General features: G+C 41.5%; 3 protein-coding genes across 10 annotated transcripts; all 3 read right to left on the reverse strand.

Moving 5' to 3' along the window:
* Positions 1–117: 117 nt before the first annotated feature.
* Positions 118–26,341, reverse strand: LOC105020438 (serotriflin). The gene is made up of 6 exons (XM_034290179.1): positions 26,141–26,341; positions 25,860–25,950; positions 918–1,066; positions 745–839; positions 532–601; positions 118–331 (listed from the first exon to the last, which is right to left on the reverse strand). The coding sequence occupies exons 1-5, from the start codon at positions 26,303–26,305 to the stop codon at positions 562–564; spliced, it is 540 nt and encodes a 179-aa protein (XP_034146070.1). The 5' UTR covers positions 26,306–26,341; the 3' UTR covers positions 118–331; positions 532–561.
* On the reverse strand, positions 1,632–13,521 carry LOC105020439 (cysteine-rich secretory protein 3). 4 transcript variants are annotated; one of them, XM_010887468.3, is made up of 6 exons: positions 13,448–13,521; positions 9,729–9,829; positions 9,512–9,602; positions 9,074–9,216; positions 7,460–7,557; positions 1,632–3,296 (listed from the first exon to the last, which is right to left on the reverse strand). In XM_010887468.3, exons 2-6 carry the CDS (start codon positions 9,738–9,740, stop codon positions 3,176–3,178), a joined length of 465 nt encoding a protein of 154 aa, XP_010885770.2. In that variant the 5' UTR covers positions 9,741–9,829; positions 13,448–13,521; the 3' UTR covers positions 1,632–3,175. The 4 variants fall into 4 exon arrangements, with proteins under 4 accessions (XP_010885770.2, XP_034146069.1, XP_010885769.2 ...); XM_034290178.1 differs by lacking the exon at positions 13,448–13,521 and adding an exon at positions 10,008–10,185; XM_010887467.3 differs by lacking the exon at positions 13,448–13,521 and adding an exon at positions 10,008–10,176 and having other exon boundaries at positions 9,729–9,900.
* On the reverse strand, positions 17,379–20,065 carry LOC105020440 (cysteine-rich secretory protein 3). 5 transcript variants are annotated; one of them, XM_010887470.4, is made up of 7 exons: positions 19,961–20,065; positions 19,685–19,859; positions 19,506–19,596; positions 19,111–19,256; positions 18,700–18,794; positions 17,829–17,926; positions 17,379–17,612 (listed from the first exon to the last, which is right to left on the reverse strand). In XM_010887470.4, exons 2-7 carry the CDS (start codon positions 19,856–19,858, stop codon positions 17,608–17,610), a joined length of 609 nt encoding a protein of 202 aa, XP_010885772.2. In that variant the 5' UTR covers position 19,859; positions 19,961–20,065; the 3' UTR covers positions 17,379–17,607. The 5 variants fall into 5 exon arrangements, with proteins under 5 accessions (XP_010885772.2, XP_010885771.2, XP_010885773.2 ...); XM_010887469.4 differs by having other exon boundaries at positions 17,823–17,926; XM_010887471.4 differs by having other exon boundaries at positions 17,823–17,926; positions 19,685–19,788; positions 19,961–20,026.
* Positions 26,342–26,837: the final 496 nt, after the last annotated feature.

The following is a 26,837-nucleotide window of genomic DNA, read 5'->3' on the forward strand; positions in this document are numbered from 1 at the left end:
CCAAAAATTACTAGGAGCAAAGCCCTTTCACATTAGCCTGGCAAAGTTACCACACTGTCCTTAAAACACTTGACATCTTGTGTAAAAATATAAATAACATAAACACTACTCCAATAATCTGATTAAATCAGCATTTTATTTGAGAAATTACATTGTGCAGTTACTGTTCAGGCTAATCCCTCAATCCAGTCACCCAGGACATCAGTTGAAAAGGAAATTTGTAAAGAGGATGGACAGCCTCAATAATATACAGCTACAGCACATTGAAGTGACATGACCATGATTCAGTTGCCAGGAGTGTATCTCCGGATCTGGTTGTGGCAGGGCAAAGCTGTATGGATTAAATAAAGACATTGCAGTCAATTGTTACTGGGAATAGCCTAAAAAAAAAACTCTACATTAAGCTCAGCCATAAAGTTTAAATTACTAATATTTGTTTAATTCAACAATGTCACACTAACTAAGGGTTAGGTTCCATTGCATATATAAGATGGAACTGTATACATAGTCCATGGTGAAGTTACTACATACCTTAACTCATAGAACATCTCCTGTGAAGAATCACTTGGCCTGATAGGGCTTTCTTCCAAAGAGGTTGCCACTTCAAAAGGAATACAAACATGAGTTGCTGTGGGACGCTTCAGGAGAACATCTACCTCAGAACCAGTGAATCAACAAAAAGCACTGGCTTGTACTAGTTCTTGCCAGAGGAAACAGAAGACCGTAATAGCACCGAGGCCTTACCGGGGACAGTAGTGACAAACGTAGTAATATTTGAACTTGCTGTTGGGGCAGTGGGCAGCACCACAGCCGATCTGATTGGAGTTGGCCCATACCAACTGAAACACAGAGAGATCGGAGACGTGACACATTCCGTTTAACATTTACACCCAAAAATACCGGCTAGCTGAACTTACTCTGATGTAGTGACCAACATAGCGGCCGATGTGTTTCGGTCTGTTGAATTTATAGCTGTACTCTTCACCCTCATTGTACCATGTTTGGATGGTTTCACTCCAGGACATGGCTTTTGAGGACACGTAAAGGTTCTCGCCACATTCAGAAGCTGTGAACACAGGACAACTCTCTACTGTAAAGGTACTACATATAGCAAGTTTTAGAGCAGCAGTAGGAGCCCTAAGATATATAAAATATAAAATATAACTATAATTGCTGTAGAGTTGAAACTGCTTTATACAGTACAGTCCACATTTTGAGCAAATCTGCAAATCTATAATCAAAATGCAGACCAGAGACCAGGACAGAAGGACAGGCATTGCAAAGAGGAACATAAAGGGATCATACTGCCAACAGTTCTTTGTTTTCTGGGGCTGTGGTCCTTGGTGCATCGGTTGGCCCATTTCTGGGCATTGGCCGCTGCCTCCCGGTTCCAGTTCTGGGGGGAGAACGTTTAAGGTTTGAAAACGTCAGTTCCAATCTGCATCATTTAGAGTATTGTAAGTAATGTTCAACCATCCATGGAAGTTCTACTCAAGAATAGACTAGACACAAAAGCATTGCTGTGTCAAATCATCATTAGAACAATATTGAAGAACAAGGCCATAAAACATCTTACAATCTGCAGCATGTTTCTGGCAGGAGGACGAACCAGACGTCTTAGATCATTGTGCTTTTTAACGATCTCTATCACAACCATATCATGGCTGGTGTCGATATCTACCAACAAACAGCAAGGAGCCAGCAGCACAAGGACTCCCACAACACAAATGAACACAGACATTGTTTGACCTGGGAAAAGAATGAGCAAATACACCCTAGAGTCAGTCAAAACTCTGCGGACATTTCCAAGTGCCTGTACATTTTCATGGTCAGTTCACATTCATGTCATTTACCTTCACCTCAAACATGCAAGTAACAAGCACCATCTGCTGTATTTATAGCACAATCTTAGGTTACAGGTGTGACAAACACTCATAATCACTAGCCAATGGGCTTTTAATTGAGTGTGGAACTCCACTAATTGAAAGTAGCTGATTGGCTGTGAAATACAATGTAGACAATGTATTAGCTAGATATACTATGTACAAATTGGATTGGATTTTAACATCTGTATTTTGGAATTTCTATCTGCAACATTTTAGAATATTTTGAAACTGTGAACTTCTTCTGGTTTATAATCCTTGGAATGCTGTTTCTTATCCTCACATCCCCTCTCCTCATCTCCTTTTTTGTGGCCTAGTTTCCATCTTGGAATTTAAAGTAGCATGAACACAAAAAATTATTTCGCCCATTCAGAACTTTCCCCCCAACAATGGTCTTGAAAGCACTAGTCAGCAGGGATGTAGCTAATGCATTGAAGGGTGGTTGTGATACACACGGACCTGCCTTGGCTGGGTCCACAGATTTTATTACCATGAATGTCATCTATAAATGAGGGGGCCCAGGCAATATATCTTTGCAGGGTGCCCAGGATTCCTGACGATGGCTCTGCTGGTGAGAGATTAAAAATGTCCAAGTTCCCAGTTGATCTGAACACTAGCTTAATCTGTCTCATCAGCAACTGGCCCTCATCACAACCTGACCATTTGCTTCTGTTAAGGGCGCTTTGCTTTGATTAGAAAGTGTTGTAACAAGTCCAAGTCCTACATCAATATTTGTTATTGGTTCATGCAGGATTTCAGCATCAGGCTAATTATGACTGGTTATCTGATGGGAGCAGTATCACATGCATGACTTTAGGAAATTCTATTGGTTGGGATGGATTTTAGGACAAATAACCTGTCCCAAATGTAAAGTATACCATTGTAACAACTAGAGTATGTTCCTACCATGCAAGATAATGTCCTTGGTAACTAGCATTAGTAGCTTTGGTCTTGAAGCTATAAAAAAATGAATGTACTTTTGTGGTTCACAATAATATTCTTGGCCATAGTATATAAAGACCTTATAGTATATTAAGATGAGTCACACCCATGGTATATGGTCTCTTGGTATATGACGTTTGACTGCTCAAAAGAAAGTCAATGTATTCGGTACATAGCATTCTCTTGTCTTCATGTTGTAAGAAAATAAATGTACTTGTAGTTTGATGCTTAAGACAACATTTATTTGCAATTAACCCCAATCCAGCGACCCAACTAGTTTAAAAACAGTCCAAATCAATCAAATGTATTTATAAAGCCCTTTTTACATCAGCAGATGTCACAAAGTGCTTTTACAAAACACCTGGGCTTAATGTCAATGGGAATTTGATGTTGTGTAGACATGACAACTTCAATAACAGTTCAGTTGAGCCTCTCGGATGATCCAGTCGCTGGTGAACTTGCAGGTCTAAGCTGTGGTGGGGTAATGAAATGTACAGTGCATTTTAATTGGCATGGCAAAGGCCATCTTGGCAGTTATTGGGACAATCAGCACAACGGGGTCCTTCTTTGTAGGGATGATACCCGATATAGTTCCCACTTCAAGGACACACAAATATCCATTCATTTCATTGGACATCTTCAGATTGAGTGTGTGTTTTTCTTGTGTTCATTGTCTTTGAGCATTCACTATCCATTTGTATGTATACAGCTTTTATCAGTACTGTTTTTGCCGGGCTGCGAAGCCGTCCAAGAAGAGCAAATGTGACCGACCGTTGTAAAATAGCTAAGACATTAGTGATGCACACTGCCAGATAGGAGATCATGTCCTGAATCTCACCAGGGACAAGAAAGATTAGTTAAAGATAAGGTCAGGAGCATCAGTTGCTACAAACAGTAAACTAAGCAAACAAACCAAAGGAAAATAAAGCCAGATCGGCTGAACCTTCCACGGATGCTGGTATTTCACCACAAATGCTGTCCTGTGAACAGGGCCCTTGATATGCATAACAAACGTCAACCACTATGGAACGCCGTTTTGGTCCTTAATATTGATGTTTTAAATAACTATTTCACTTGCTGAATAAGCCTACTGACCAATCAGTGCTTGAACTACCATGACAACCATGAACTAGTGTGACAGTTATTTACATAATTACACAATTGTCTGTAATGCATATGTCAGTGATTCATTAGTACATGTTACCCCGGGAAAGACGTTGAGATGTCATTATTTTCAATACTCATAATTTGTAATTCTGTTTTCGTTGGTCATGTTTGGGCCCAGTCCATTCAACTAACGCACTGGCTATAGATGTGCAAGACAAGCAAATGTGACAGACTGCAGTGTTTCCCCAGATTTTCCCCAACAGTGTTGGTGTGGGGTTGCGGGCTGACACGCCAGCACCAAAGACAGAAAAGGTTCAATGCGTGAAATGCTAAAACATCCCTGTACACCAGTCTCCCTTGCTTGTCAACTTTATTTTCTTAACATTCTTTGACAATACTGTCTTAACCATTCTCTAAAGATAACCTAAGTAATCCCCCTCAATTAACCATTCTCTTTAACTGTACATGAATCTCCTCCCAGACTCCTAATATATGACCTCATGACCAAGATGGCGGCTTGTGTGCATCACACGGCTCAGCGTCAACCCAGTTTTTGCAAATTAGCAGTAATTTACTTAACAGTTCTTAGCTCATTCACTCAGTACAGCCTAGCATACAGTCGATATGGCCGATAGGAACTCCTAGACACCAGAGCACAATGTACATGAAGAGTTTTTGACAACTTTCACCCTCCACCGGAGATTGTAAGAACGACCTGGGAGACGCTATTCGCATTGCCGACTAGTGGTGCCTGGAGGCGGCGTTGGAATCGTATACAAAGGCGTGGGAAGCGTGGAGATAATCCCCCATTGGCCTTCACTACCTAGCCTTTGGTATACAAACACTAGCTTAACCCAGAGTCTACATCTATTGTTGTTATGGCAGTCTACATACCCCCGGATGCTAATGCTAAGTTAGCAATGAAAGACTGCAGGCTGCCATTAGCAAACAGCAGACAAAACCCTCCATGACCTGGGGATCAGCCCCGCTCGCTGCTGGGGACTTCAATCATTCAAATCTAAAATCTGTTTTCCCCAAATTCCATCAAAATATCTCCTGCCCCACCAGAGGAGACGATACATCTTGTGTACATGTGTACACAAACATTCCAGAGGCCTACAAAGCCATCCCCTTCCCCACCTGGGTCAATCTGGCCTACTCCCCAGGTATTTACCCCTCATTAAACATGTGAAACCATCAGTGAGGACATCAGTGAGCCATGGATGAACAGACAGGTCCGACAACTGCTAAAGGCACACAAAGCAGCTTTTATATTCGGTCTACAGCTCATCCAGGGCCAACCTGAAAAGGGGGCATCAAGATGGCTCAAAAAGACCACAAACTGCGGATTGAAGAGCATTTCTACAACAACTCCGAACCCCAACGCACTGGCAGGGCATCCAAGCCATCACTGACTAACGGCCAAATAACCCCACCCCCACAGCCAGCAACGCCTCCTTCACCGACGAGTTCAACAAGTTTACGCACGCCTCAACAGGGACAACAAAGAGCCTGGCATTAAAACTGACCTCCCCCTCAGACTGTCCACAGCAGAAGTGTCGTCCGCACTGAGCAGGGTGAATGCATGCAAGGCTGCTGGTCCTGACGGCGTCCCCCCGGCGTGTGCTCAAAGCATGTTCCGGGCACCTGGCCGAGGTCTTAAACCGACATATTCAACATGTCACTGGCCCAGGCGGGTTGTCCCAAAAGTCTGCAACCACTCTGCCAGTGCTGAAGTAGTCAACCGCGTCTGGCCTGAAAGTCTTCCAAGCGGTTACAATCATGTACTGCTTCAAAAGATTAGTTCTGGCACACCTTAAGTCCTGCCTCCCCCCAACACTGGATACCTACCAGATTTCCTACTGGCCGAACAGGTCTACAGAGGACGCCATCTCCATGGCTCTACACTCCGCCCTGACCCACCTGGACAAAACCAACACCTATGTGAGAATGTTATTCACAGACTTCAGCTCAGCTTTCAACACTGTCATCCCGTCTAGGCTGGTCAACAAACTCCATGACCTGGGGATCAGCCCCTCTCTCTGCAACTGGACTCTGTACTTCCTTACCAACAGACCCTGGTCTGTCAGGTTAGACAACTTCACCTCCTCCACCCTGATCCACAAGGCTGTGTGCTGAGCCCCCTCCTGTACTCCCTCTTCACCCACGACTGTGTTCCTGTACACAGTTCCAACACCATCGCCAAGTTCGCAGACGACACCACGTTGGTAGGCCTGATTAGTGACAATCACGAGTCAGCCTACAGGGAGGAGGTCATGCGCCTGGCGGCCGGGTGCACTGACAACAACCTGGCCCTCAACGCTAAGAAAACCAAGGAGCTCATTGTGGATTACAGGAAGTATAAAAGCTTCAGTCACACCCCAGTTCAAATCGATGGCACTGAGGTGGAGCGTGTGCCCAGCTTCAAATTCCTGGGTGTCCACATCTCCGAGGACCTCTCCTGGACCCTCAACACCTCAACCCTGGTCAAAAAGGCACAGCAGAGCCAGTACTTTTTGCAGAGGCTGAAGAAAGACAACCTGTCCTCCAGGATCCTTGTGAACTTTTACCGCTGCACAATCAAGAGCATTCTGACAAACTGCGCCACAGTGTGGTTTAGGAGCTGCTCTATAGCCGACCAGAAGATCCTGCAAAGGGTGGTGAAAACTGCACAGCGCAAACTGGATCATGGTAATATCATGGTAGTATGTAAAAACATACTATCTAGAATTGGCCCATGAATAACAGATCAAGGCCCTTCCCCAGCTCACCAAAGTCAGTTCTACCTGCGGGCCGGCTGAACTAGGCTGGCCTTGTATATTCGTAATTTAAGGTAGAGATCAGAATTTTACATGATGAGAAACGGAGGGAAATGGGGAATGGTCATGCTTTAAAAATTTCAGTCTTGGGTAGGGTTTACATTTTCTTTTTTAGAAAGTTCAAGGGAGGGACATTTAATTGTATATTCAGTAAACGCAACAATAAATAATAATGGAAACTATTGCTCCCTCAGTTAGCCACAAGGAGGGAATGCAGTTAGTGCAACATTATGAATATTAGGCTGAGTATCAGCTGGTGCCGTAGTTGTGTTACAATATTAATAATTAATATGGAAAAGTAAAAACAACCCTATAATAATTATGGCCTCGAATTTTCAGGCATGATGAATTCTTTAAGTTAGAATATGTTCTGCGTTTTAAATATATAGCTAAGCTGGGCTATATAAGTTTTAATATTTCCACTTTTATTAGGTCAGGTGTTCGTACAGTGGGTCAGCCATTTTTATATTTTCAGGGGCTTTATCATCTGGATACCCATGTCCTGAATAACGATCAGTCCCTAAATATAGGGAGGGGATGTACTGTAGCCCAGTGGTGTTTAGTGCATTTTGTTGTACTGTATTCGTACTGTTCAATGACAATAAAGTGTAATCTAATCTAAAAAATAGGTAGTAAATTGTTTTTTTGCTGATCAATGATTTAACCGACAAGAACATTAAGCACTAGGCTCGCACAAAGAGAACTTACGGGGGACAATATTGGCATACCAAGATGTATTTCCACTTGGGGTTGTTTGGGCAGTGGTTTGCACCACAGCCAATCTCCTTAGAAGTGGCCCATACCACCTGAAAGGGCAGAGAAAGAAAGAGCAGGGCATCCTAGTGGTCAAGATCATTGGGCCAGTACACAAAAGGTTGCTGGTTCAAATCCCAAAGCTGACAAGCTGAAAAATCCTGCAGTTTGGTAACTGATCAAGACAATTAAACATATTTGCTCCCAGGTTGTTGCAGTGAATACAAATTAGCATACTTCACCGGTAAAATAAAGAGGCAAATGGGTAACTTATTGAAAGCAACTGACATATTTAAATACTTTTTCTAACTACATACAGTGGAAATAAAAAGTAAACACACCCCTGTTACAATTCCAGGTTCTTGTGATGTAAAAGAATGAGATAAATCATGTCAGAACTTTTCCACCTTTAATGTCACCTATAACGTGAACAATTCAATTGAAAAACAAACTGAAATCTTTGAGGGGGGGGAAATAAAGAATAAAAAACTCACAATTACCTGGTTGCATAAGTACGCACAAATACTTTGTTGAAGCACCTTTTGATTTTATTACAGCATTCAGTCTTTTTGGGTAGCAGTCTGTTAGCATGGCACATCTTGACGTGGCAATATTTGCCCACTCTTCTTCTTTTGGTATTATGGCCAAAAAGTTAAACCTTGGTTTCATCAGACCATAACACATTTTCCCACAGGCTTTTAGGGACTTGATGTTTGGTTTTGCAAACTTCAGTCGGGCTTGGATGTTTTTCTTTGTAAGAAAAGGCTTTCCGTCTTGCCACCCCACCCACAGCCCATTCATATGAAGAATACGGGAGATTGTTGTCACATGTAGCACACAGCCAGTACTTGCCATAAATTCCTGCAGTTCCTTTAATGTTGCTGTTGGCCTCTTGGAAGCCTCCCTGATCAGTTTTCTTTTCGTCTTTTCATCAATTTTGGAGGGATGTCCAGTTCTTGGTGATGTATCTGTTGTGCCATATTTTCTCAATTTGATGATGACTGTCGTCACTGTGTTCCATGGCATATCTAATGCTTTGGAAATGATTTTGTACCCTTCTCCTGACTGATATCTTTCAACAATGAGATCCCTCTGATGCTTTGGAAGCTCTCTGCGGACCATGCCTTTTGCTCTGCGATGCAACTAAGAAAATGTCAGGAATATCCTACTAGAACAGCTGAACTTTGTGATTAATCCGAGTCACTTTAAATGATGGCAGGTGTGTAATTACTTCTATTTAACATGAATTTGGATGTGATTGGTTAATTCTGAACACAGCCACATCCTCAGTTATAAGAGGGTGTGCACACTTATGCAACTAGGTTATTGTAAGGTTTTTATTCAAAAAAGTTCCCCCTTGAAGATTTCAGTTTGTTTTTCAATTGAATTGTCCACGTTATAGGTCACATTAAAAATGGAAAAAGTTCTGACATGATTTATCTTTGTCTCATTCTTTTCATTACAAAAACCTGGCATTTTCACAGGGGCATATAGACTTTTTATATCCACTGTACATCACTATCTCAGTTACCCCAAACATTGGATGACAGTGTGAGAAATTCAACTGACCTGAGTGTAGTGACCAACCTTTTCCCAATCAATTATTTCATTGGAAAAGTTAAACAATTTGACCTCGCTTTGCCAAGATTTGAAGGCTTTCTTCCAGGTTGACTCAAAGGGGTACGCAGACAAGTTCTCTCCACCTCCAGAGGCTATGAACACAATAACATTATTTTCTTCAAAAACAATATTACACAGCACATTTTACAGCAGGGCTAGACATTCCTGGAGCCTGTGGTAGAATTGTTTTAACTAGGCTATGCAATGAGCTACTAAAAAGTTCAGTGATTGCTTAAATTCAACATACCTAGTCTCTGTGAGGGACTGTGGTCACACACAAACCCAAATACATAGAGAGTACTGTTTTTTATAGCTTGTGAACAGTAAATATTGTCTAATTCACGCTATGCTACATTTACAGGAGGTAGGAAGGTTAAAGTAGCATACTGCTGGTTCTTCTCTGGTCGGCGGGGCTGTGGGCTGGGATGCATTGATTGGCCCATTTCTGGGCATTGGCAGCTGCCTCATTGTTCCAGGTCTGTGGGTAGAACCATATAGGTTAGGTTTTAATCAGCTGACAGTTTCTTAACTGCAGCAATCAGCATGTTGTCAGATCTAAGGTAGATGAAATGCAATCAAATGTTTCAGGCTGTGTCTTTCTTACCATCTGCAACATGTCTCTAGCTGGGGGCTGAACCCCACGCCTCACGTCATTATGCAGGTCAACAATCTCCTTCTGGAAGGCGGGGTTCTGGGTGTTGGTATCTATTGAAAAACAGTACGATTGCAGCAAAGCAAGTCCCACAACAGAAATAAAGAGAGTCATCGTGGCCATCCTAAAAAGAGAATGTTCAAACATGGGACAGAATTTATCACAGATTAATTCAAGTTAACAGATTCCAGTAAGTTCATGTTGACATTAGTTAAAGTTATTGGAATTTACCTTCACGTCCTGAATGAGAGCGAGTGATAAGGTGTATTAGGTAGTGATTTATCAGTATTTATAACACTAGTCACATGTCCATGGCTTTCTTAACTGTCATTGCACACCCTTAAAGAAGAGTTTTGTGCTTTTACACACTAGCGTGACTAGCTTGGAGACGGGTCTGGTGAAATTCATAGCGGAACTGATGCAAGGAAAGCTTTGACCGCAGAAAAGTACCTAGATATTAGTCAATCTTTAGTTGTGAGGTACCATATCTGTCTCATTGGTGGACATCTACAGAGTCCTTCCACAAATGCATAATGCTGTGGCGTAGTTAAAGACAGTGCCCCTCACTTGGAAGGCTCAAGTTCAAATCTATTGTGAATCGTGTATTTCCACGATTCTCTCGTCATTTCACTTGATGAAAATGTTAGTTAGTTAGTCACCTTTCTTGATAGTTATCATTGTATCATTGTCATTCAAAATGAAAGAAAAAAGTATTTTGTTATGCCACGAAAGAAGAAAATACGTTCTTATGCCATGAAATGAAATAGAATCTCAAAAGGACAATACCTTCTATTGCGGTCCGGCTGAACTAGGCTTGCCTGGTTTCTTATTGCTTCATATATTTCTTATTCTTACTGCGTAGATGTCGTGTCCCAAACACAGAGAGATAGAGAGCGAGGCAGAGAGGCCGACCAATAGAGCAAGTGTCAAATGTCAAAATAATATCATTGTTCAGAATGACGCTGTGTTATTCAGTGAATTTGACTGATTTTGAAGTCTGTAGAAAACTGGATGGGATTTCCTACTTTTGTTAGATCTCGTTGAATGAGCTGGTTCCAAACAGTTCATTATTAATGGTGGGAATCATTTAGGGCCTTGTCTATGCCAATAATGGACATATGTACTGTGGGGAGAACAAGTATTTGATACACTGCCGATTTTGCAGGTTTTCCTTGCAGGTCTGTAATTTTTATCATTGGTACACGTCAACTGTGAGAGACAGAATCTAAAACAAAAATCCAGAAAATCACATTGTATGATTTTTTAATAATAGCATTTTATTGCATGACATAAGTATTTGATCACCTACCAACCAGTAAGAATTCCGGCTCTTACAGACCTGTTAGTTTTTCTTTAAGAAGCCCTCCTGTTCTCCACTCATTACCTGTATTAACTGCACCTTTTTGAACTTGTTACCTGTATAAAAGACACCTGTCCACAATCTCAAACAGACTCCAACCTCTGCATAATGGCCAAGACCAGAGAGCTGTGTAAGGACATCAGGGATAAAATTGTAGACCTGCACAACACTGGGATGGGCTACAGGAAAATAGGCAAGCAGCTTAGTGAGAAGGCAACAACTGTTGACTCAATTATTAGAAAATGGAAGAAGTTCAAGATGACGGTCAATCTCCATCAGTCTGGGGCTCCATGGAAGATCTCACCTCGTGGGGCATCAATGATCATGAGGAAGGTGAGGGATCAGCCCAGAACTACACAGCAGGACCTGGTCAATGACCTGAAGAGAGCTGGGCACATAGTCTCAAATGAAACCATTAGTAACACACTACGCCGTCATAAATTTAAATCCTGCAGCGCACGCAAGGTCCCCCTGCTCAAGCCAGCGCATGTCCAGGCCTGTCTGAAGTTTGCCAATGACCATCTGGATGATCCAGAGGAGGAATGGGAGAAGGTCATGTGGTCTGATGAGACAAAAATAGAGCTTTTTGGTCTAAACTCCACTCGCCGTGTTTGGAGGAAGAAGAAGGATGAGTACAACCCCAAGAACACCATCCCAACCGTGAAGCATGGAGGTGGAAACATCATTCTTTGGGGATGCTTTTCTGCAAAGGGGACAGGATGACTGCATCGTATTGAGGGGAGGATGTTTGGGGCCATGTATCGCGAGATCTCAGCCAACAACCTCCTTCCCTCAGAAAGAGCATTGAAGATGGGTCGTGGCTGGGTCTTCCAGCATGACAACGACCCGAAACACACAGCCAGGGCAACTAAGGAGTGGCTCCATAAGAAGCATCTCAGGGTCCTGGACTGACCTAGCCAGTCTCCAGACCTGAACCCAATAGAAAATATTTGGAGGGAGCTGAAAGTCCGTATTGCCCAGCAACAGCCCCAAAACCTGAAGGATCTGGAGAAGGTCTATATGGAGAAGTGGGCCAAAATCCCTGCTGCAGTGTGTGCAAACCTGGTCAAGAACTAAAGGAAGCATATATGATCTCTCTAATTACAAACAAAGGTTTCTGTACCAAATAAAGTTCTGCTTTTCTGATGTATCAAATACGTATGTCATGTAATAAAATGCAAATTAATTACTTAAAAATCATACAATGTGATTTTCTGGATTTTGATTTTAGATTCCGTCACTCACAGTTAAAGAGTACCTTTGATAAAAATTGCTTCTACATGCTTTGTAAGTGGTAAAACCTGCAAAATTGGCAGTGTATCAAATACTTGTTCTCCCCACTGTACTTCTCCATGGACCAAAGAACATTCAGAATGTTGCCCCAAAGCTTTGAAATAACAGTTGCGAAAAACGATTGGTAATAGACCGCAGCAGACAGGAACAATATAATGTTTAATCACAGAGCACACACAAAATTAGGGAACCCAATTCAGTTTACATTGTGGGGAAATTGGTCATAAGTTTGAGTTTCTCCATTGTGGGCTTACTGCACACTTTCACTAAATTGTTATTTCATGATATGACTTAATTGTTCTTTCACAAGCTAAATAAAAACATTATTTCACAAAATTGTTATTTCAGCAGCTGATTCACACTGAAGTATAATCACTGTCACACTTCAGCCATGAAGTTAGATTAAGTACAAAAGCAAATGGTTCTAAGGACCTTTGTACCATACTTTTCAAGGCCCCTTCTTGCTCAAACGCACCTCTTCAAAAAAATAACTAGGAGCAAACCCCTTTCACAGTAGCCTGGGAAAGTTACTGCATTACAAACTGTGTCCTTAAGACACTCTTGACATCTTGTGTAAAAAATCTAAAACCACCCAAGTGATCTGATTAAATCAGCGTTTTCACATGTACAGTAGTGTTCAAGCTAATACCTCAACCCAGTCACCCAGCACACAAGTTCAGCAGGAGATGTGTACAGAGGATGCACACCCTCAATTACATACAGCTAATGCACACTGAAGTGAAATTATCATGACTCAGTTGAAAGCTAAGTATCTCAAGGTGTTTCAGTATCTGGTTGTAGATGTATAGATTAAATGAAGACATTGCAGTCAATTATTACTGGGAAGTGGGAACTGTCTAGAAATAGACTCACTATTTAATATTTCTCTGGATGAAAGCATCCACTAAATTACTGAAATTAATTTGTTTTATTCCAGAATGTTACATTAAACAAAATGTCCATTGCATATATAAGATGGAACTGTATGAATGAAGTCCATGGCAGAGTTACTACATACCTTTGCTCGTAGAACAATACACTCTTGTGAAGAATCAATTGGTTTTATAGACAGGTTCTTTTCACCTCCAGAGGCTGTGAACACAACCCCATTCTCTTTGTAAAGATTTTACAGCAGGCCTAGATACTCCTGTGGCTGTTGTAGAGTTGTGTTAACTAGGCACTGCACAGAGTTATGGAATATCAGTGACTGCTTAAATTCAACAGTCTCAGTTTAACTGACCTGTTTTCTATGTTGTATATAAATATGAAGAAACATACTGCTGAACTTTGTCTGCTTCTTAGTGACGTTCCTCCTTGGTGCATCGTTTGACCCATTTCGAGTCATTGGCCACTGGCTTCCTGTCCCATGTAGAGAAAACATTTATAAAAACTCAGGTCACAGTTGATATCCATGGTGCCAAACCTACAGTAGGTGGAATTCAATTATCCATATAATTTAAGAAAAATTTACAAGAATATGTATATACAAGTGGAATGAATGAGTGTGCAGTTAATGAAGAAACATTACAAATGGCAATTCTACATGTGCAGTGGAAAATTCACAAATTCACTGAAAATGTACAGGTATTAAGTATAATGTATGTACAAGTAAGACAATTAGTTGTGGCAATTCTCAATGGCATTCTGAATTTGCAATTGAGGCAAATTGAAGGAGTAAGGAAGCATGTGCAACTGAAATGCAGGGATAGCAGCAATGAGGTTCCTCCTCGCACAAAGGAGCAGATATCGGTCCTACTGCTGGGTTGATGCCTTTCTACGGCCCTGTCCAGCTCTACTCGGGTAACGGCCCGTCTCCTGGTGTCTCCTCCATGCTCTTGAGACTGTACTGGGAGACACAGCAAACGGAAGGTACGGATGGCCATCCAAGAAGAGCTGGACTACCAGTGCAACCTGAATGGGCTGCAGGTACCATCTCATGCTACCGGTAGTGACAAACGCAAAACTAGAGAAGAATCCGTTAGGAAGGCTAAGGAGGGAGCCACCACCTGCAGAACCATTCCCTTTTTCGGGGTTGTCATACTTTTGCCTCTCCAGTGCACCTGCTGCAAACCTGGCAACTACCAGACAATTTTCTCATCCTGAATCTAGCTACTCCCCCCTGGTTATAGCTACCTGTGCCATCCCCGCATCACGGCCATAGTTGTTGCCTTGATGTTCTGCACAAACCCATTTATAAAACAACCAAACTTCCCTCATTCCTCTCATTTGAATACATCGCTTATAAATCATCCCATTTGCTCACCACTACTCTACTCTAACATCCTCTAAAACTAATGAATAATTTCTTTCTGAACTAGCAGAACTACTCACCGTTGCAGTATCGCTTTCTGCTGCTCGGTGACATGAATATCAACATCGACTCTCCAAAGCTACCTCTGATTTCACTGCTGCCCTGTACTGCTTTAAAGGGATAGTTCGTCCAAAAATCATATTTGTGAAAAAGTCCACTTACCCCGAGTTGTTCCCGAAGGCACAGTCATTTTTTCTCCCACAACATGGTAATTTATGGCAATAAGCCATAGTTTACACAACTGTGTATTAAGATATTGCAACGAGTTAAACCCTGAATCAAACATGTGGATTGATTAAATTGGGGATAAAACTGACTAGTAAACAGGAAATAACAGTTTATTTGAAATAAGATTTATATCGCGAAAATCACGACTTTATTTTGAGCAATACTACATCGTCATGTTCTTTGAGGTGAACAACACCACTAGTCTTAGTTTCGAGTGTTTTAGAGTAGTTGTACGTGTGAAAATATGCATATGCATGCTCAGAATGTTAGTGTGATCAATGTAGATCACACAAATTGAATGTTAAGTGGGGCTGACAGCCGGTAGCCCCACTACAGCGTAATTTCTTATTTCAGACCTGATTGGCTGTCTGTCTGTCTGGGTCCAACATTAGTCGGCAAGAAGAGCGAGGAGGGTAGATTGTCTAATGTAGAGTGGTTTTTGAAGAAAAAGTGGCTAACGGTTAGCATACAAAAGAAGGCACCCTTCTGTTTTCAAATAAATGTCTGCTATTTGGTGGAGATGGAACTTTGTCGAGGACGGGTTAAAAATATTTAAAACATCTTTCTGAGAGGATTGCAAAACATAGCTAACAAATCGTGACCAGTTATTCAGTGCAGTGAAAATGAATAAACTATATAAAATGCATACAACGGGGAACGTAACTTCTAGAAAGTTTTTGCAATGGTTTTGATCTGTAGTAGTCGCTAATATAATTCGTTTTTGTGCATTAGTGTTGGCTGTCTGTTGGTACGTAAGTAACGCTTCTTGTCCCGATTTGAATGCTTTCTACCTGGCTAATATCACAGTATGGTCTTGAAACAATTACAATCAGGAAATAAAGTTATAAACACTGTTTGAGCTAAATGTGAGTAAATAATTGCGCGGTTTTACCAGCCATTGTTACGTTACTTGTAGCTAGGTATGCTAATGGTGCGTTCTAAACATGACGTTCTAATCACACCAGTGTGATCGTACGCTCCAGGGACCACTCTAGATTGATCACACCGGTGTGATCGTACGCGCCAAAGGGTTAAACTGTGTGGAAAATGTGAAACCGCACTGCGGGGGCATGAGTCGGTGGACTCCCTGAATCCTGGAATATTCAGATGCATTTTTGAGACTGTGTGTGAGGGCAATTCAAGACATCAGAGGCACTATGACACTCAGCCCATCTTCAAAGGGATATCCAGCACTGTACAAAAAGAACTGTTAGATTGTATGTAGGAAGTGTACAGGGAGGAGATAGCCAAGCAAGTGGACGAGACATCATTTGTTGCCATACAGGCAGATGAGACAACTGATGTCTGCTGTAAATCACAAATGGTGGTTGTGTTGCGATACATGTTGCCTGACAATACAATGACAGAGAGGATTTTGGAGTTTGTGGACTCGGCCTCTCTAATAGCATTAAGGGTGTGCTGGAACTACTGCTATGCTCACCAGCTGATCCTGACCTTGCAGAAACTTTGTTTCCTTTGCATCCTGAAGGTGTTTATTGCAGATTTTGCCACCTTTTTCTCTGGCGGTCCAAAGTTTGTTGCGGCACTAGCTGAGGCAACACAGAGATGCCACCCGTAAAAACCTTCACTCGCAATACCATGGGACAGCTGCGACTCAATGCATTGGCCATGTTGTCCATCGAAAGCCAGCTGATTCAGCAGCTACATGACTTCATTCCTAAAGTCATCGAAAAGATTGCCCAGAGGAAGAACCGCCGTGCCACCTTTCTCTTCAAGTGAGCCCTCAGCCTTGGTGAGTGAAAGCATATTTTATCATCCTGCCTTTGTGGTGCTGGTCCGTGCATTGGTCATCATTTTGTGCTGGATCGATAGATATAGATGGTGACGAGTGTCACTGTGTCCATGCTTATCTATTAAGGTTGTTGTCATAGAATGGATCTGTATCCCTAAAAAGTTGTCTTTCCACTTCGTTGTGGCCTTCAGTGGTGTTGAGCTCATTGCTGTTTGCGTATGGCCCTGTAGGCACATTGGCTCTGAGCTTGGTTGCATTCCTAATTTAGGTTTGTAAATGTGACAGTGGTAATTTTACATGTGTGTGAGAGAGAAGGAGAGCAATTACACAAGAAGGGCTCTCTCTCACTCACACACTCACACACTGTTATTTCTCAATGGAGGTTACCTCTTGTATCCTACTCATAAAGCATTATTCCTATGTGTCTGGAATAAGTCTTACTTTTGAACACAAGACCCTGCGCCTGGTTTCTCCTACACAACATTTCCCCATAAGGAAACAAATGTAATTTTGACATTCTAGATAACATTTTTGGTTGTGGTTTAGAAAATACTGTATAGTACATTAAAAGTTATAAGATGTCACATGTGGTACTGTATGTTGTCGGTTATGAAATTTTACTACTCTAAGGAAAGTCAATGTCCTCGCTACATGGCATTCTCTTGTCTTGTTGTGGTAAGAAAATATTTTTATTTTGATGCTTAAGACATTTACTTGACAAAAAACCCCAATCCAGAGACCCAACTACTATGAAAACAGACCAAGATGTCAATGGGAATTAGACATGACAGACAACTTCAATAACATACAGCATATATTGGTAATGATGATTCATTAAGTTCAGTCGACCTTCTCAGATGATCCAGTCGCTGGTGAACTTGCAGGGCTAAGCTGTAGAGGGATAATGAAATGTACAGTGCATAATGAATTTACATCCAAGATTGTAATATTTAAAAAAATCTGATTGGTATCTTTTGTTTTTAAACCAGAGGCACAACTTTCCCGACTCTATACTGTAAACCATATTACCATAGCATTAGAAGACAATAACAGAAAGAGAATTGCTAATGGTCAAAAATAAATAAATCAATTACAATATACCTGTACCTCCTGTAGAACTCTGGCAAAGGCCACCTTGGCAGTTATTGGGACAATCAGCACAACGGCTTCCTGCTTTGTAGGGCTTTTCCCCTATGTAGTTCCCACTTCAAGGAAACACAAATATACAATAATTGAATTGAACGGGTTCAGATTGAGTATGTTTTTTCAAATATTCATTGTCTTTGAGCTTTCACTATTTATTTACATGGATACAGCTTTTATTTGTAGTTCTTGCCAGATTGCCAAGACGGCCAAGAAGAGCGAATGTGACCAACCAACAGACCATTGTAAAATAGCATAGAGGTTATTGACACAGACTGCCACACAGGAAACCAGGTATTGACTCTCACCAGGAACAAGAAACCTTAATTCAGGATAAGCTCACAAGCATCAGTAGCTACATACAATAAACTAAGCAAACAAACCAAAAGGAAGATAAATCTGCATCGGCTGAACCACAAATGTGGTCCTGTTAACAGGCCTTTGATATCTGAACTAAAGTCAACCATTATGGAATACCGATTTGTAGCTATCATAAATTAACATTTTAAGTGAAAATGTAACATGTTAAATATGCAAACTGACCAATTTGCACTGTAAAATGAACTGGCATGACAATCATTGCAATATCATGCGAATGCTTGTCATGGTAATTATCAAAAACATATGTCTACTGGCTACTATCTATGAATAACAGCTCAAGGCCCTTCACCAGCTCACCACAGACACTTCTACCTGCAGGCCGACTGAACTAAGTTTGCTTAGCTTTTCCTAGCTAAATATATAGAGTAAAATAGAAAATGTTAAATGTTTTTTGCTGATCAATGATTTAACCTATAAATGAGGAACGTTAGCACTAAGCACAAAGGGGACTTACGGAGGACAGTACTGGCATACGTAGATGTACTTCCACACGCTGTTGGGACAGTGGGCTACACCACAGCCAATCTCCTTGGACGTGGCCCATACCACCTGAGAGAGCAGAGAAAGAAAGAGCAGGGTATCCTAGTGGTCAAGAACATTGGGCCAGTACACAAAAGGTTGCTGGATCTAATTCTCGAAGCCGACAAGGTGGAAAACCCTGCAGTTTTGCAACTGATCAAGACAATTAAATTAATATGCAGTAAATAATAATCTGCTCTTAGCATACTTCGCTGGTAAAATAAAAAGGCAGGAAGGTGACTTATTGAAAGCAAGTGACAGTAAGGCTGTGTTTTTTTGTTATACCTATCTACATCTCTACCTCAGTTACAGCCAACATTTGATGAGAGTGATAAATTCAACTGACCTGAGTGTAATGACCAACCACCTTTCCATTAAGGGACCTGTTGGAATCATAATTGTAATCCTTGACCTCACTGTGCCAGGATTGGATGGCCGAAGTCCAGGGTCTCTCATTGGTGGACATGAACAAGTTCTCTCCACATCCAGAGGCTGTGAACACAACACCATTCATTTCTTCGTGAAGAATATTACACAGCACATTTTACAGCAGGGCTAGACATTCCTGGAGGCTTTGGTAGAGTTGTTTTGACTAGGCTATGCACTGAGCTTCTTAGTAAAAAAAAATAAAAATAAAAAATAAAAAACAGAAAGTACTGTTCTTATAATTTGTGAGCAGTAAACATTGTCCAATCCATGCTATGCCACATTTACAGGAGGTTGGAAAGTTAGTTAGCATACTGCGGATTCTTCTTTGGTCGGGGGGGCTGTGGCCTGGGATGCATCGATTGGCCCATTTCTGGGCATTGGCAGCTGCCTCCCTGTTCCAGCTCTGTGGGGAGAACCATATAGGTTAGGTTATAATCAGCTGACAGTTCTAAACTGCAGCAATCAAATGTTTCAGGCTGTGTGATTCTTACCATCTGCAACATGTCTCTAGCTGGGGGCTGAACCGCACGTCTCAGGTCATTATGCAGGTCAACAATCTCCTTCTGGACTGCAGGGTTCCTGGTGTTGGTATCTGCTAATGAACAATAAGGTTTTAGCAAGGCAAGGAGTCCCACAACGGAAATGAAGAGGGTAATTGTGGCCATCCTATAAAAGAGAAAGAGAACGGTTAAACATGGGAGAATATTGATCACAGATCAATATGTTAATCGTTAATGTTGCCATTAGTTTAGGTAACTGGAATTTACCTTCACGCCCTGAATGAAAGCGATTGATGAGATGTATTTGGTGGTGAGTTATCAGTATTTATAGCACTAGTCACATGTCCATGGGTTTCTTAACTGTTATTGCAAACTCTTAAAAAAAAAGTTGGGTGTTTGCACAAACTAACAACAACAGCTTACAGACGGGTCTGGAGAAATTCATGGAGGAACTGATGCAAGGAAAGCTTCAGCCACATTGGTGGACAGAGGCTGTGAACAACACCATTGTCTCTGTAAAGATTAAATACAGCAGGGCTAGAAAATCCTGCAGCTGTTGTGGAGTTGTTTTAACTAGGCACTGCACAGAGCTATGGAGTTAAATTAGAATATCAGTGATGACTTAAATTCAACAGTCTCCATTTAACTGACTGGTTTCCTACGGTGTATTTAAATTATGAAACATACTGCTGAACTTTCTCAGCAGTATGTTTCTCACGGTGTACCGTTTGACCCATTTCTTTTCACCGCCGTCCCAGTTCTGTAGAGAAAATGACTATTTAGAAAACTCAGGTCAGAGTTGCGATCAGTGTTGCCAAACCTGAAATTCAATGATCCTTGATCCTGATCAGATGTTTCCATATTAACTCCATTACGGGTTCAGCCTTCTTACCATCTGTAACATGTTGCTGGAAGGTGGATAAACCCTCACGTCTCAGTTCACTGTTCTTGTCCACAATCTCCTTCTGGACTTCAATGTTGCTGATGATAACATCAGCCAATGAACAGCAAGGATGCGGCAAGGAAATGAGTCCCTCGACACAAATGGTCTGTGTGGACCCTAGAAATGGGAAAGTACAGTTACCTGGGAGAATACTGACACCTACACAGATTCATTAGAAATATTGTGCCAATGACACATCCCAAGTTCTCTACATTTCCACCATATAAACACAAGTCAGTACCTTCACATCCTGAACAAGTGCAAGGTTTGAGGAGTATCAGTCAGTCCAATGCATACATTGTGTCTATATATCATTAGTTGGAGCCCATGCAGGTGTGATTAATACCTTTAATTCCTCAGTCTGGGAGCCCATGTGCAGTGCGACTGAGGGCTTCTGTTTTAAAAATCTGTCACATCTTCCTATTTGGGGTCTGTAGAAAACTGGACGGGACTTTCAACTTTTATTAGATCTCTTCTGAATGGGCTGGTTCACTATAAATGGTGTCCATGTCCATGCCAATAATGGACCTCTGTACTTCGCTATGGGCCAGAGACCATTCAGAATGTTGCCCCAGAGCTTTGAAATAACAGTGGTAAAAAACTATTGGTTAGAGTCCGGGTGGTTAGAGAGTCCACCTTACCCATTTATTGGAGGATTTTTATTTTTGTTGCTTGTTACTGCTTCAGGGAATGCAAGTCCTTCTGCTATCAGGGGAATAACCTCTGTGTAAATGTAACAATTTGCTGCTGTATTGTTTTGATCTGTGATCATTTTGTTTTGTCCGTTTTGTGCAATTTCTTAATTATTGTACCTAAACAATTTCCCAAACTCCTGTACTCCCTCTTCACTCACGACTGTGTTCCTGTATACCGTTCTAACACCATCGCCAAGTTCGCAGACGACACCACGTTTGTAGGCCTGATTAGTGACAATCACGAGTCAGCCTACAGGGAGGAGGTCATGCGCCTGGCGGCCGGGTGCACTGACAACAACCTGACCCTCAACGCTAAGAAAACCAAGGAGCTCATTGTAGATTACAGGAAGTATAAAAGCTGCAGTCACACCCCAGTTCTCATCGATGGCACTGAGGTGGAGCGTGTGCCCAGCTTCAAATTCCTGGGTGTCCACATCTCCAAGGACCTCTCCTGGACCCTCAACACCTCAACCCTGGTCAAAAAGGCACAGCAGCGCCTGTTCTTTTTGAGGAGGCTGAAGAAGGCCTGTCTGTCCTCCAGGATCCTTGTGAACGTTTATCATTGCACAATCGAGGGCATTCTGACTTACTGCACAACAGTGTGGTTTAGTGGTTGCTCTCTAGCCAACCAGAAGGCCCTGCAACGGGTGGTGAAAACCACCCAGCACATCACTGGTGCCAAGCTCCCATCCATCATAGACCTCCAGCGCAAACGGTGTCTATGTAGGGCGCGGGGCATCATCAGGGACCCTCCACATCCACGCCACAAGTTTCCCCTCCTACCATCAGGCAGGCGGTACTGATCTCTTCGTTCCCGCACCAGCAGGCTCAGGAACAGTGTCATTCCATCTGCTGTAACCCTGTTGAACTCTGCGACCCACCACTAATCATACCCCCCCGCCTCTCAGGGACCTTGTTGCACTACTCCCTTTGTACAACTCTGACACTGCCTTGCAAAGCCTGATAATGGAAGTTTTCAGTTGTTGCAGGTACGTGTCTACCCCAGGTGCTTACTGCTCTGCTATTGTCCCTGCACTTCAGTTGCACATGCACCTTGCGTATTCAATTTGCCTCTTTCAACATTTCGAAATGCCTTCCTACATTTTTACAGTTGTTATATGCACGTCTACCTCGGAGACCTGCAGCCCGGTTGCACGTTATCTTACTCCTTCAATTTGCCTCGATTGCACATCTAGAATGCCTTTTAGAATGCCATTTGTACCACATAACTATTTATCCCACTTGTAACATACACTATACTTGATTCTTGTACATTTTCTGCCCTCTATTAGCCTTAATTACATATTTAGTATTGCCATTTGTACTGCATTGGCCTTCACTGCACATCCACACATTCCACTTGTAATATACATATACTTAATGCTTGTACATTTTCTGCTTTCTTCTATTTGCACTCCTGGTTTGACATTAATTGCATTTTATTGGACTGTATTTGTACTTGTTCAATGACGATAAAGTTGAAAATAATCAAATCTGAACTGTATGTGTAAACATGTATATGCAAAGCCCAGATGTAAAAGAGACCTTGATCTCAGTCTGTTCCTTTATGTAATAAAGTTAGAATAATAATGTTCTATCATGGGGGGCAGTGCCCCCCCCCCACAGAATGTTTTTGCCCCTGTTGAGATCATGATTTTGGGGTGTCTCATACCACCTCATTCTTACAAAAGCCTAATCAAGGAGTATGTCATTTCAACATTGTATACCTTGATTGTTGTCATCATGTATTGCCCAATTTCTGTATCCTGATCAAAGTTATTTCCTATCCTGGTAATGAATTATCATAACCTACATTGAATGAAATGATCAAGGGTGCAATCTTGAGTGTACTGTAACTGATATACTGTTACCAGTATATGTTCTTCTGGATTTCAAGATATAGTTGAGAAGTTGACCAATAATAGGTCAGGTGTATCACTCAATCACTAGCCAACAGGCTGAAAGATGTGACCGGCTGTGAAATATTATGTTGAAAATTGATTAGATGGATATACTATGTATACAAATTTCAATGAGGACCTACATTGGATGTATTCATGGAATGTCTATCTGCACCCCCCGCCTGACGTTTTTAGCCTTTTCAAAACCCCACAGCTTGTCTTCGGGGGGCCACCCCTCTGATATTCAACACATTTTGCAAAGGATTCAAGGGAAAGACATGTATAACATTGACAAAAGAACACTGGATGAGAAAACACAAGTGCCCTCCCATCTGACCTTGGCCTCAAATTGATTTTGAAAGGCTATAAGGCAACTCATGCCAAAGTGAAAGCAATGATCGCATTGTTTAAGAGCTCCGGATATATTTGACAGGTACATTTTAGCATAAGCATTTTCCTATCGGAAACATCCTGGAACCTGTAATTTGAAGGGTGTGTGGATATTCACTGTATCAGAAGCACATCATGTTACATTACATAATTTGTTAATTTCAACATTGTACACATCTATTGGCTGTCACATCCATCTGAGCTGGGGAACACAGCCCCCCCAAAACTAAACTTGCAAATGTAATTATGCCTCTTTAAAATCACTGGTCACACTGAAGCCTTGGAGTTACATTATGTTGAAAATCAAATGGGGAGCACTCAAGGCCCCTTTTTGCTTAAACACCAATTTGAAACTAGTTGCCAAAAATCCCAGAATGGGTCTCAACCTGCTTCCAGAGTAGCCTGGTAAAGTTACTGCATTACCTTAGAAGGATAGTGGTCTAAAAATCATATTTATCTAAAAATTCACTGACCAAACATTAGTCCAGAATGGACATCCAACCATGCATTGAGCTCTGTCCCTGGCTGTAATTGCGTTCTTAACTTCATCCAGATTCATGAATGGAAACTAATTGTCCCACTACAACAAAGCTGCATTGCAAGCGGAAGACTACTTCAAAACACACATTGTGAAAAACAACTTGTGATCTGATTAAGTCAACATTTATTTCAGAAGTTATCCACAGCACTCAGGTTAATAGCTCAAGCCAGTGACCCAGCACAATAGTTCAACAAAAAATAAGATGTCAATGTGAAGTGTTATGTAGTTTCTAGAGGATAGACAGATTTAATATACAGCTACAGCATATTGAAGTGCAATGACCATGATCCAGTTGACAGGAGTGTATCTCATGGTCTCGGGATCTGGTTGTTGCAGGGCTAAGCTGTAGATTAAATGGCATTCAATTGTTACTGGAAATGGGCTAGAAAAATACAACTCACTACTATCAATGGATAACAAAATAAATGTTTAAACTCAAGAACATCACATTGAACATGCTGTCCATTGCATATATAAGATGGAACCGTATACAAAAAGTCCATGGTGAAGTTACTACATACCTTAACTAGTAGAACATCTGTGAAGAATCACTTTGCCTGATAAGGCTTACTTCCAAAGAGGTTGCCACTTCAAAAGGAATACAATCATGAGTTGCAGTGGGACGCTTCAGGAGAACATCTACCTCAGAACCAGTGAATCAACAAAAAGCACTGGCTTGTACTAGTTCTTGCCAGAGGAAACAGAAGACTGTAATAGCACAGAGGCCTTACCGGGGACAGTAGTGACAAACGTAGTAATATTTGAACTTGCTGTTGGGGCAGTGGGCAGCACCACAGCCGATCTGATTGGAGTTGGCCCATACCAACTGAAACACAGAGATTGGAGACGTGACACATTCCGTTTAACATTTATACCCAAAAATACCGGCTAGCTGAACTTACTCTGATGTAGTGACCAACATAGCGGCCGATGTGTTTCGGTCTGTTGAATTTATAGCTGTACTCTTCACCCTCATTGTACCATGTTTGGATGGTTTCACTCCAGGACATCGCTTTTGAGGACACATAAAGGTTCGCCACATTCAGAAGCTGTGAACACAGGACAACTCTACTGTAAAGGTACTACATACAGCAAGTTTTAGAGTTTTAGAGCAGCAGCACTAGAAGACATTTGACTTCACAGACTGGGCAACTGTGTTTCAGCAAAGTAAAATAATTAAAGTTGAACTCCATAATTGTTGCCACCTTTGGCCATTTTCTGGAGAGGTCTTGTAACAAAGAAACACTATAACCTACCAGTTGCAGTTAAACACTTAAGGCTGTAGACTCCATAATCTATGGAACACAAGGGGAGGTGGGTGGTCTTCGTGTATGATGCCCACAAGCTTTATTAATATAATTGGTACACCAAGTATCATTGCTGTTACATTTCTCGAAACACATTACTGCCAAAAAGCTCACCAGTGTTAAGACAAACCGACCAACAATACCTCTTTTTTAAAGTTATGCATAATGCAGTGAAAGTGACTCACAACAAGTTATATTTGAAAACACCAAAAAAAAACATGGGTTAAGTTCTGTAAACAGTAGTTGAAATTGCTCAGTACGGTACATACGAGTCCCATGTTTCTACAGTCCACTTTGTGAACAAGGAGTCATCTGAATCATCATAATGGGGGACTAGAAACCAGGACAGAAGGACAGGCATTACAAATAGGAATATAAAGGAATCATACGGCCAACAGTTCTTTGTTTTCTGGGGCTGTGGTCCTTGGTGCATCGGTTGGCCCATTTCTGGGCATTGGCCGCTGCATCGCGGTTCCAGTTCTAGTGGGAGATCATTTAAAGCTTCAAAATGTCAGTTCCAATGTGCATCATTTAGTGTATTATCATTTATAGTAAGTAATGTTCAACCATCCATGGAAGTTCTACTCAAGAATAGACTAGACACAAAAGCATTGCTGTATCAAATCATCATAAGAACGATATTGAAGAACAAGTTCATAAAACATCTTACCATCTGCAGCATGTTTCTGGCAGGAGGACGAACCAGACGTCTTAGATCATTGTGCTTTTTAACGATCTCCATCACAACCATATCATGGCTGGTGTCAATATCTACCAACAAACAGCAAGGAGCCAGCAGCACAAGGACTCCCACAACACAAATGAACACAGACATTGTTTGACCTGGGAAAAGAATGCGCAAATAAACCCTAGAGTCAGTCAAAACTCTGTGGACATTTCCAAGTGCCTGTACATTTTCATGGTCAATTCCCATCCATGTCACTTACCTTCACCTCAAACATGCAAGTAACAAGCACCATCTGCTGTATTTATAGCACAATCTTAGGTTACAGGTGTGACAATCACTCATAATCACTAGCCAATGGGCTTTTAATTAAGTGTGGGTTAACTCTACTAATTGAAAGATGTGATTGGCTGTGAAATACAATGTAGAAAATGTATTGGTTGTGATATACTATGTAGAAATTGAATAGGCTACAATGCACAGTGTAAATTAGTAAAATCTGGTGTATTTGTGGAATTTCTATCTGCAACGTTATAGAATGTTTTGAAACTTGGAGCCTTTTCCTTCTGGTTTATATACCTTGGAATGCTCTACATTTCATATCCTCAGATCCTGTCTTCCTTCTCAAAACTCATTGGATGAGAAAGCCAGAGGTCCCGCCCCCCTGATTTTCTCCATTTCA

Source organism: Esox lucius, chromosome 23 (genome assembly GCF_011004845.1).
Source record: "Esox lucius isolate fEsoLuc1 chromosome 23, fEsoLuc1.pri, whole genome shotgun sequence".
Taxonomy (NCBI): Eukaryota; Metazoa; Chordata; class Actinopteri; order Esociformes; family Esocidae; genus Esox; species Esox lucius.